At 42.8% G+C, this 12190-nt stretch overlaps 1 protein-coding gene and 1 long non-coding RNA gene across 2 annotated transcripts in view; one reads left to right on the top strand and one right to left on the bottom strand.

Moving 5' to 3' along the window:
- Dnah3 (dynein axonemal heavy chain 3) overlaps positions 1-12190 on the top strand; it is a 165125-nt gene that overhangs the window by 99771 nt on the left and 53164 nt on the right. Inside the window, exons 41-43 of the mRNA XM_042282688.2 lie at positions 4956-5059; positions 7574-7868; positions 9543-9722. Of these exons, the coding sequence (XP_042138622.1) occupies positions 4956-5059; positions 7574-7868; positions 9543-9722 (579 nt within the window). The remainder of the gene's footprint in view (positions 1-4955; positions 5060-7573; positions 7869-9542; positions 9723-12190) is intronic.
- Positions 4728-7391, bottom strand: LOC121831448 (uncharacterized). Its single transcript, XR_013044473.1, has 2 exons — positions 7020-7391; positions 4728-5045 (listed from the first exon to the last, which is right to left on the bottom strand). It is a non-coding gene; the product is annotated as an uncharacterized LOC121831448 (long non-coding RNA).

The following is a 12190-nucleotide window of genomic DNA, read 5'->3' as shown; positions in this document are numbered from 1 at the left end:
TTTGGATTAAACTCACCCTTATTTTTCTAGTTTCCTAAAATGTACTTCCATTGTTGATTTTTAGGTACCTCTCTCTTTCTGATACATGTAATCATCACTAAAAATCTCCTCTCTGAATCGCTTTCACGACATCCCATAGGTATTGAAACCTATTTTAATTTGTTCTTAGGTCATAATATTTTTAAATTTCTCTTGATACTTTTCTCCTCGTGTGTGTGTGTGTGTGTGTGTGTGTGTGTGTGTGTGTGTGTGTGTGTGTGTGGTGTGTTTATGTGTATACATGTTGACGTGTCTGTGGATACATGTGTGCCTGTGTGTATAGAGACGCACAGTTGATAATGGCTGTGTTCTTCAGTTGCTCTCCACTTTATCCACTGAGGCAGAGTCTCCCGCTTGCTCACAGAGCTTGCCAGTATAGCCAGTCTGTCTAACCTGCTTGCTGTGGGGACCCCATCTCCACCTTCTGAGTGCTGACATTACAGGCAGCCACCACACCCAACCTGGCATTCCATGGGTGCTGGGGATCCGAACTCTGGTCTTCACTGTTACTGGCTGTGCGGCAATGCTTTTAACCTCTAAGCTCCAAGCCATCTCCTCAGACCTTGGAACTTTTTTGATTGGTGTGTCGGCTCCATTTACTCTTGAAGGACTTCAAGATTTTCTAGCCATCTTTCTCTCACCGGTTTCCATTCTAATTCTGTGTTCCAGAAGTGTGTACTGTATGATGCCTATTATTTTAAATGTGTCAAAATGTCTTACAGCAAATAATGTGGGCTGTCTTGGTGAACGTCCCGTGTACGTCTGAGAAGAATGCACTGTCTGCTGTTTTCAGATAAAGTGGTTTATAAGTCCCATTGCGTTCAGTTGGTTTATGATGGTCCTGTTCATTTTAACTGTCTCTGACTCATTTTCTCACTATCGGTGACTAATAGAACTTATCGAATGGCCCCAGTTATAATGTGGATTTGCTCACTTCTTCTTAGCACTCTATCCATTTTTCCTTGTGCGCTTTGTCATTCTAGTCACATTTGAAATGTGAAAACAGAATGTGATTAAAATTTCTTCTCTGTCTAGTTAGAAGTGAGGCTGGATTTTATATATAGTGGTAGCTTGTTTCTCATGTGTTCTTTATTTAATGTTCTATTATAGGTTGTGTTTTGTTTTGTTTTGACAGACTATGTCTAGACATAGGTCTCCTTTTATTTATTCTGCCTGGAATGTGATGCCTCTGTTTAGTCAGCAAGGGAAAACTGTATTCTCAGGCGTCTGTATCTATTATATCAGATTTCCTTGTTTTTGTTGTTTGTCCTTCTAAGGTGGGTTTTTATTTTAATATCAGCCACTCACAAATTCAATTAGTCTCCTGCTCACCTTGAATAATATTTATCAAACCTTTGCCTATTTTGCTCCTGCCCTTTTTTTTTTTTAAGTAACAGTTAAAAACACAGAGTCCAAGCCGGGCGGTGGTGGCGCACGCCTTTAATCCCAGCACTCGGGAGGCAGAGCCAGGCGGATCTCTGTGAGTTCGAGGCCAGCCTGGGCTACCAAGTGAGCTCCAGGAAAGGCGCAAAGCTACACAGAGAAACCCTGTCTCGAAAAACCAAAAAAAAAAAAAAAAAAACACAGAGTCCAGAATGAAACAGTCGAGGCTGGAATTCTGGCTCCCACACTTACTAGTTGGCGGACTTGAAGCAAATTCCTTAGCCCCTCTCCGTTTCCACAGTCTAAGATATGTCCAGCAATAATAGAGCGTGTCTGTGGTGTTCCTGGAAGAATTAAATGAACAAATACATAAAAAATACTTGAGATTCCTTATAGTCTAATGATGTTATATAATATATAGTATAATTGTTACAGTTTCACAGAGATATCATGTAATAGCGTTAACCACGTGTTACCAGTTGTTATATATAATTATCACCATTGTCCTTGTTCCTGTTAGACTGGACATCTCACTTTGGATCTCATCTTTCCATTTCATCTCAGCTTATTTTCTCCTTATGATTTTCTGTTCCTGTTTCATTTTTGTTTAAACTGATACCTTTTGCACCCCCTGAGGATGCCACGTCATTTCCTGATGCCAGTCAGTCACACACTGAACACATTTCAGAGATACACTCCTCAGGTCGGCCTCCACACTGTTCTTTCCACACATTTCCAGATATTGTTCTGCTTTCCTCAGCCCTCAAGGCCAGTCTGTTTATTCTGTGTCTGCAGACATGGTTCATGAGTCTCCTTTGATTCCACTCATGGCCCACTCCTCATGACATCTTCCCTTCCTCTGCATCAAGAAGGCCAGTGACCTAGAGAGTTTCCAATCTTTTCCAAGAACCTCTTCCGTAATGTCCATGTGCACTCTGGTGACCTCCTCTCCTCCTCTTTGTCCCATCAACTGCTGTAACACACAAGAAACCAGAATTGCCAGCATACATGGTCAACTGGCTTCTTCATATACTCCACAGTTGTAACCACCTCATAGTGTTGATTCAGAAAGGGCTTTAGTGGGCAGGGCTATGGCTCAGTGCTTCAAGGATTTGCCACACAAGCAAGAGGACTGAAGCTTGGGTCCCCAGAACTCACATAAAATCCCCAAGTGAATGTGGCAGGTCATCTGTAATTCCAGCCTCAGAGTTGGAAACAGTGGATCACCAGAACGAGCTGGCTAAGAAGACTAGTCATATTGGAAATATCTGGGCTTGATTGAAAGTGTTCCTCAAAACCAGTGAGAAGAAATCAAGTATGATTTTCAATAGCAACTTTGGGCCATAGGCACACACACACACACACACACACACACACACACACACACAAGCACACACATATGTAACACACACATGCATATACACCCCACAAACATATACATAAAAGAAATAAGCAATAAAAAGCTGTTGGTAAAACTAAAATGACCACACACACACACACACACACACACACACACGCCAAGAGAACTGGGGAAATCCTGTCATAATGCTGGAGGGCCTCAGTGGGGGGGGTCAGTTGGCATATCATAAAATCATGCTGAAATGGATGTGAGTTGAACTCGTGGGAGTAGAGTACACTTTAACTAAGGTGGGAAACAATGAGTTCATGACTCAGAATCTGGGTAGGTTTCAGGGGGAAAGTGCAGCACTCAGAGTGTCTAGCAAAGGTGACTGTCTCCCTTAACCTGACCCTTGCAGCAGCCACTGCCACGTATTGATCCTTGAACGATCCCCAAGAAAGTGGGTGAGATGAACTGGTCCCAGGGAAGAGTTTACCTGGTTATATTACAGCAGGGAGATACGGCATTTGGAGGGGGGGGGGGATGGGAGAGAGGGAGAGGATGATCCAAGTTCTGATAGATAGAATGGGACACTGGTAAAAAAGATTATGCAGTTTAGCTGAATGGAACTGAGACCTAATATACACACTCATGTTTATGGTGACTTAATTTTTGACAATGGTGCCCAGATAATTAAATAGGAAAAATAATCTTTCAGCAAATGGTGTTAGCACAACTGAATATATGTGTGTAAAAAAATAAATTTAACCTTTACTTTATTCCATATCAAAATTTAATTAAAAATACACCAGGCCTAAATGCAAGAGGTAAATCTATAGAAATTTTAGAAGGGTCTGAAGAGAGGGCTCAAAGGTTAAGAGAGGGGCTGCTCTTCCAGAGGTCCTGAGTTCAATTCCCAGCAACCACATGGTGGCTCACAACCATCTGTAATGAGATCTGGTGCCCTCTTCTGGCCTGCAGGGACACATGCAGGCGGAACACTGTATACATAATAAATAAATGAATCTTTTTTTTTTTTTTTTTTTTTTGGTTTTTGAGACAGGGTTTCTCTGTGTAGCTTTGCGCCTTTCCTGGAGCTCACTTGGTAGCCCAGGCTGGCCTCGAACTCACAGAGATCCGCCTGGCTCTGCCTCCCGAGTGCTGGGATTAAAGGCGTGCGCCACCACCGCCCGGCTAATAAATGAATCTTTTAAAAAAATTTTTTTAGAAGACTCAAAGAGTGACTTGGATGTCTGGAAGACAGCAGTCGAAATGCCAGAGCAGTATTAGACTTCTCAGGGAGTTCATGGAAAAGTTGGATTGCAGCTATCAGAAGAGGTGGACAATGGCTGAAAATCTTTAACAGCAAAGCAATATAAGAAACTTGACCAAAACAGAACAAGGGGGAAAAAATGAAGTCTATCATAGTGGGGTTAGCATGGTGTGAGGATGCCAGTGAGCAGGAGTTATCAGAGCTGTAATTAAGAAAATAACCTCAGGGGGTTGGGGATTTAGCTCAGTGGTAGAGCGCTTGCCTAGCAGGCGCAAGGCCCTGGGTTCGGTCCTCAGCCCCAAAAAAGAAAAAAAAGAAAGAAAGAAAAGAAAAAGAAAATAACCTCAGAAAGTTGGTGCTAAGTTCTCAGTAACAGACATTTTTAAAATGAAAAAAGTCAAAGAGGAGAAAGAAATAAATGTAGCAGCAACAGAGGGAGAAGAAATGTTAGGAAAACTCTCTCTGCTCAGCACTTGATGAACATGCTAGAAACAGAAAACTGACTTCCATGCATTGTCCTCCAACCTCCATACCCATGCTGTGACATACCCTACCCCACAGGTAATTCAACAAATGCATGTACTTTTAAAAACAAGTTGTAAGCTAGGTTCGGCTACATAGCGAGTCCAAGTCTAATGCAACTGAACATTACTACAGAGCAGATTCCTGTCTCAAAGAATACAAACAAGAAAATTTTACATAATCTTATCTTTACTTCTCATTTTATATGGGTCATATAGACACTGGTCTTTTAAACTTTTCCCCCCAGTTTGTAGTTAGCAGTGACAGGTAAGTGTCACCACACTTCTTCTGGGACTGGTAGTTATGCGTTTTAGATGCCTATAGTTGGAGCAGTCAGATTCTTCAAATATGAAAGTTAACCTTGGTGTGCCAATGACATGTTCTGTTCTTTGGGTGCAGGAAGCATCTATGATTTTTACTTCTTCAAACAAGGTGGTGGACACTGGAGTGGATGGACAGAGTATATCACCAAAGAGGAGGAGACTATCCCTGCAAATGCAAAGGTAAAAGAAATGCTGTGGTTTCTGGAATTTCCCAAGTGCCCTTCCAGGTGGAAGAACTACGAGCTCCCTGGGAGCATTTCCAGGAAATACTTTGCAAAGATCAAACCCTCAAAGCATAGAGTTTAATAGCAGAGAGACCTAGATTCCTTATGGAGGCTTCAAGCTCCTTGCTTCAGTTTACCCAACCATAGATGGAAGAAAAAAAAAAAAGATAAGCAGGACCGAAGGTGGTATACACACCCATGTGGCACATAGTAGGAGTTAGATAGGTGTTTGTCACTATTCTGATTAATGCCATTGTCTATAACATCATAATTACCTCTTGGTCACCTAAGCCTTAAAAGTCCACTTTATATCCTCAGAGAAAGATTTCCTCCACAGACCTCTCAGAAAAACAGATTCTAGTCAATGGATTTTCTGGATAGTGGCTAATTCACATATATTTCAGTCCTACAGAGAATATGCAAAATGAGCACTCTGGTGCCTCCATCAGTATAACCTAGTAGATGTTATTTAATCTTCTGAGGTGAGTGTGCAGCTCTTCTGAATGCAGTCACAGATGGCAGATGGAAATGTGAAGCTATTGTTGGATACCACCCAGATGCTCTCATAAACATGCTTTAGGCAGGGTGACACTCTGCTGCTCTCGGGGCATACACCCTAAGGGCTGGTGTGGAAAGAAAGCCCAGTGCCGAGATCCTCAGCTTTAATTGTCCTTATACAGCTCTGCTGTGTGAATTCCAGGGATTTGAATTTGTACTAAATTCATATGGACAGGAGCCCGGTGTAGAAAGTATTTTCAGCTCCAATGGGTATTTTCCCCTTGTCAAACAATCGTTCAAGTAGCTGAAAATAATACTGGGTGAAAGCCAGCTGGCTTTAAGTTTCTGATCTCAGCTGTAAAATGGGCATCTTGAACATGGTTCTGCATTCAGCATCACTAATGGGGAGTGTGGCTTCATGGAGAATCCTGGCCTGCTTGCAACCTGTTTTATCATGTCTTAAAAGGTTCCAGGGAAGCCTTCAGGATGCTACAGGCATGACTGCATCCTCTTGCTAGACTTGATCATTCTCTTCTCTGCCTTATGACCATATCCATCTGCTTCTTTTCACCTGGCCAAATTGTTTCTCTAAAGAAGCCAAGCTTTTGTTTGCAAAGGCTTCCAAGATTTGTAGATTCGGTGACACCCAAGTCAAGGTCAAGGTTAGTTTTGGGAAGCAACGTGTATTTACAAACCACAGTGTGAATGGTACTCCAACACAGCAGCTCAAGTCCATGACTCCTTTTCAAACCAGACATATGAGACCTCTATGTCTAATAAACATCTTCCAATCCCTTGCCCTGACCCACCAAGGGATCAGTTGTAACAAAATGATTGAAACAGGGTTGGGGCTCAGAAAATTCAATTTAGTCTACCCAAAGTAATAAGGATTCCAGAAGCCATGATGGAGGTCTCCAAATCCACTTAGAATCCTCAGGTCCAGGAAGAATGTGTTCAGTTTTCATATTAAAAACATGAGGGATTCAGTGAGCACAGGTTTTCGGGACCCAGAATCTCAATGTTGGGGAATGTAGGCCAGGTATAAGAAAGGTCTCTGACTCATGTTGCATTAACTTTGTGTCACTGTGGTAGACTGTCTGGGAGAGTCAACTCAGAGGAGGAGGTGCCTATTATTTGGCTGATGGGTTTATGCTGTGCTTTCTTGGTCCCATCGTCACATGGCTGGTGTTAAGGGATAACATTACTGTGCAAGGGCTCAGCAGAGAAAACTTCCTCACTTCATGACACCTAGGCAGCAGAGAGAGAAAAGGAGGAGAGGGACAGGAGATAACCCTGAAAAATGAGCTCCAAAGACCCCCTCTACCCTCCAATAAACCAATGAGTCATGAACCCATCAAGGGATTAATCTACTGATAGGATCGGAGCCCTCAGGATCCACGTACTTCACAAAAACCCACCTCTGAACATTTCTCCTTTGGAAACCAAGCCTTCAGCAATGAGTCTTTTGGAGATATTCCAGGCCTAAACCAAAACATACCTAAACCTCCGAGCCAGAATATGTGGCACATGGAAGGTGGATCTTGCTTGAGACAAGGCAGACTACTTGGTTGAAAGGAAGTCTCAAAGGTAGAAGCTAAACACTGACCCTTATTGTTATTGATTTTTATGCCAGTTTAGAATTAAGAATGTAGACTATGGAATCATACAAGCCAGAATTCAAATCCCTTCCTTTCCACTTATGTCCTATGTCTCTTGGGCAAATTGAAGAAGACTTCTGTACCTCTGCTTCCTCAGGGATAATAGCACTCACCTTTGTGTTTTGGGTCCCATTTGATCTCTGACAACCGTGTATTGAATGCCATGATTATCCCCATTTCAGAACTAAAACTGAGGGCCCTTGAAAGTCATAAAGATAGTAAATGGAGCTATCGTTCAAACCCAGATCCCTTGAATCCCAAGACTCAGTCTTCCTGGTCCAGGACCAAGATTTTCTCATATCTTTGCGACACAGGTATCAGACCTCATCATCCCCACGATGGAAACTGCCCGGCAGTCCTTCTTCTTAAAAACCTACCTGGACCATGAGATCCCGATACTGTTCGTGGGCCCTACAGGCACGGGCAAATCAGCCATCACCAACAACTTCCTCCTCCGCCTTCCCAAAAATGTCTATCTGCCCAACTTCATCAATTTCTCTGCCAGAACTTCAGCCAACCAGACCCAGGATATCATCATGTCCAAGCTGGATCGTCGGCGGAAAGGCCTTTTCGGGCCTCCCATAGGGAAGAAAGCAGTGGTGTTTGTAGGTAAGGCATTGGCTCGGGTCCGGGTAGACCAAGTTCTTGTATCCGAGCTGCAGCAAGCCAGAGCTTCCCCACTCTCCAGCAGATGTTTTAGCCTTTCTTCCATCACCACTTCTCCTTCTCACTTCCTTCTGCCTTCCCTCCCTCTTTCCCTCCTTCCCTCCTTCCTTCTTCCTTCCTTTCTGTCCCTCCTTTCCTCTCTGCTTTTCCTTCTCCTTCTTTGTAGTGAACAGTATTTCTCGGGGACTGTGGTGATGGCAGCTAAAGTCTGACACCTCCAGAAGTAACATCTGTGTCCATTTGCATCAGATAAGTGAGTTATCACTAAGTGACAACAGATAAGTGGCTGTCACTAAGTGAAGGAACCCAATAGTTGCTAAGAAAATGTTTGTGAAGTAAGAACATAGACTTTTTCTCAGCGTTCACTTTGTGCAAAAAACTTCCTCTTCTTCTTTTTTTTTTTTTCTTTTTTTCCCATTTGGGTCTCAGAACCGAAAGAGATTAATCATCATTATGATTGTACTAGCCTGGCTGCTGACTCAGGAGGTACTCATAATGCCCCTGCTGTCTTGGGTCATCCTGTGTTCTGTACTTGAAACTTGTGTATTAATAATACACATTTCATGGCTATATTTATATCTTTATGGGTGCACATCATCTCCTGAAAGGCAGGAATCTTATCTGTTTTATTTTCCTTTCTTTTCTGCCTTTCCTTTTTTTCCTCCATCCAGGTCTCTCACCCTATTTTTATGATGTATCCAAAACCAGCCTAAGCCTTGCAGCTAAACCAAACTGGGTTGCTGTATCTATTTTCAACCCTAGATATAGTTTGACTTAGCCTCACTGATCTGAGGGTCAGTTCTTTACCTCAAACACATGGGTAATGTTTGCATTTAAATGAGCTAATTTGTCTAAAGTTCCTAAAATGTTGACTCACACAAGCTGATCATCCTATCAATAACTGTTGAAGAGAAATGAAGAGGACCTTCACTGGCCCGGTGTTTCTTATGCACCAAGACAGAGCAATGTGTCCCAGGAGGAAAATGTTCTTGCACTTAAGAGAACCTGTAACCCTTTCTTGCCATTTTGAGTCTCATGAGAGGCCCTAGTTCAAAGCCTTGCTCTGACCAGAGTTCAGCTATTGCATGTTGACTTAATGCCCAATCGGGAGAAAAGGTTCTTACTCAATAGTACAGAATTTCCTTAGCGTGTACAGAGGTTCTGGGTTCAATCCCCATCTCACTAAAAATTCTGTGTTAGCTGGCAGACAGCACCTGGCTAGTACCACAAGACTCCATCTCAAGACAGAAAACACAACAAAAGGAAATGTTTGGCAGCCCCTACACTGTTATATGCTTAGCAATTAACAAAATGTCTGTGGTACAGTAGTCAGCGTATGTTGGCTAAGGAAAATGGGGGAAAGTTAAATCCTCATGTGTTGATGTCAGCCCATGTATCCTATAGCATATGGGCAAGGACTTCAATAAGATAGCAAAGTCTAGACCCAAGAAGAGCCTTCCTTTCCCATCTAGTCAGGATATCTACTGACTGGGTCTGGAATGGGGTAGGGTCATTGGAAACAGACTTTCTCATGAAGGTAACAGTCATTGGTTACCCCTGTAAGACCAGACAATCCCATGAACTCACAGTGTGTGTGGCTGTGGCTTCCTTCTACAGATGACCTCAACATGCCAGCCAAAGAGGTGTATGGAGCCCAGCCCCCCATCGAACTGCTGAGACAATGGATTGACCATGGCTACTGGTTTGACAAGAAAGATACCAACAGGCTGGACATTGTGGATGTTCTGCTTGTGACTGCCATGGGCCCTCCTGGGGGAGGAAGGAATGATATCACTGGTATGTCTAGGAAGAGGGTTTATTCCTCTCTCCACTCCCCTACAGAGCTGGCCATTGTGGATGAACTGGTTCAGGGCCATCTGACAGGGGAAAATGTGGGGTATGCCTTTGTGCACAGCTGGGAAGGTTTGGGTTAGCTCCAGACTTCAAGTTGGAAGTTGTGTGCAGTGGGATGGGAAGAAGACAAGAGTCTGTGAGGAAGTCTTCATCTATTCACCTCCATAAGAAGAGGGGAGCTACAGGGCTGCATTTATTTGCCTTGGATCTAAGCACAGCAAAGTCTAGGGAACCTTGAATCCATAAGGTTTTTATATTACTCTTTTCCATGGCTTGTTCAAACAGGAATATGCTTCCAGAACACGTGGCAATGGGCAGTTTCCAAGTTCAACCATAAATAGGAACTCTGAAAAGTGTCTGTCATAAAAGCTAGTTCTCAGCATCTGCCAGGAACATGTCTGTAATCCCATGAGATCAGGTACAACACTGGTTCCAGTGAGAGCATCCACGTTCCATGGGAGCTCAGGGAGTGCCAGGAGGAGGGAGCTAAGTGGGTTTGTGGGGTGAGTTGAGGGAGTAGGGAAGCAGTGTTCTACTCTGGACTGGGTCCTCTTGAGAAGTTAGGGTGATCTGATGATTCAGTGTCTTAATTTTTATCCATAGTCTGGAAAAATAAAGAGAACCCAGTGTTGACACTTGGTAAAGAAGCTGAGTCACTCATATGAGCTGTGAGGGAGGATACCAGGTCATCTTTCATGGCTGGCAAAGCAATCCTGTTTCTATTGTAATCTGCCATTGTCGGGGAATGATGACATTTGACGCTGATGTTTTTAGGAAGATTTATTTTTATTGTATGGGTATGAGTGTTTTGCTTGTGTGTATATCTATATATGTACTGCATGTATGCCTGGGGCCTGAGGAGGCTAGAAGAGGACACCAGATCCTCTGGCACTGAAGTTATATAGACAGTTGTGAGCCTCCACCTGGGTGCTGGGGACCAAACCCGAGTCCTCCCCAAGAGCAGCAAGTACTCTTAACCACTGAGCCATCTCTCTAGCCCCTAATGCTGATGTTTAGTGAAACTGTATTCAGTAGGGAACCAATAACCTAGCCTATGATATCAGTTATTAGTATTCAGATGGAGAAACTGACGTTCAAGGCAATGGATTATGGTTATGGACAGCACAGTGATTGAGAACATGGCAACAAATAGCACATGTCTGGCAAACACAGAGAAAGCATAAACTTGTATTAAGTACTATTCTTTTTATCAAAATAGAGTGATTCACACACCTACCAATCAGCAATATAGAAAATATCAGTCTACCTCCACATGTATCCACATACACATTTACATGTACCAACATGCACATGTATATATACCTCTATGAACAGGTACATACATCACACACACAATAGTATAAAGAGATTTAAAAAAAGAAGATATCCAACATTAACCTCTGGTTTACACACAAATACACACATATACATGCCCACATATGAACACGTGAATACAAAACAGGCCCACATATACTTATTCATGCAAGAACACATTCATACCAGACAAACACACACCCCCATGCATGAATACATACATACCAGACACACATACACATACATATACATGAACACATGCATACTAAGCTCACACAGACACATAAAAATCAATCTACTGTTACTTTTTTAAACAAGAAAAATGTACATATGTGTATTTTAAATTTATTTACTTGTTTATTTATTTATTCTTATATGCATGGGTGTTTTGCCTGCATTTATGCCTGTGTGCCATTTGCATGTAGTGCCCAAGGAGTCCAGAAGAGGGTGTTGGATGCCCTAGGCCTGGAGTTACAGATAGTTGTGAGCTCCATGTAGGTGCTGAATATTGAACCTGGGTCCACTGGTTCAATTATTGAGCCAGTGCTCTAACCACTGAGTCATCTCTCGAGCCCCTCTATGTGCATGTTTCTAAGTATGTCCATATATATATAATTACAATGCATGTGTGTAGGCAAAACACAGAAACTACATATTTTACATACATGTGTGAAAAACTGAAGGAGGAGTTTTGAGAATTGACAGCAGTAATGGCACTCCAAGATTTGGCTCTTCCCAGATCCATAAATAAATGCAGACAATTTACAGAGTCCCGATTCCCAAAATGCTAATGATTAAGAGAAAACCCCTCACGGCTACAGGACCTGCAAGCTCTGCACACCGGCAAGAGAAAGGAGGAGGAAACAGTGGGCTCCACAGGCCTGAGAGGGTAGATTAGGAGACGGTGGTCAGCTCGGGGACAGAGAGGGCAGTGAGCGAGGCACTGTCTACAAATCAATTGTTTGATTGTTTGGCTATTCTACAGTAATCAGGTGTTTCCTTTAGTTTTTAAAAATAATATTGTGAGGCTGAAGAGATGGCTCAGCAGTTAAGAGCATATATTGTTCTTGCAGAAGACCTGGGTTCAATTCCCAGGA

This window comes from Peromyscus maniculatus, chromosome 1 (assembly GCF_049852395.1).
Source record: "Peromyscus maniculatus bairdii isolate BWxNUB_F1_BW_parent chromosome 1, HU_Pman_BW_mat_3.1, whole genome shotgun sequence".
In the NCBI taxonomy this organism is placed as follows: Eukaryota; Metazoa; Chordata; class Mammalia; order Rodentia; family Cricetidae; genus Peromyscus; species Peromyscus maniculatus.
The sequence above is the reverse complement of the archived record's forward strand: the minus strand, read 5'-3'. Positions and strand labels throughout refer to the sequence as shown.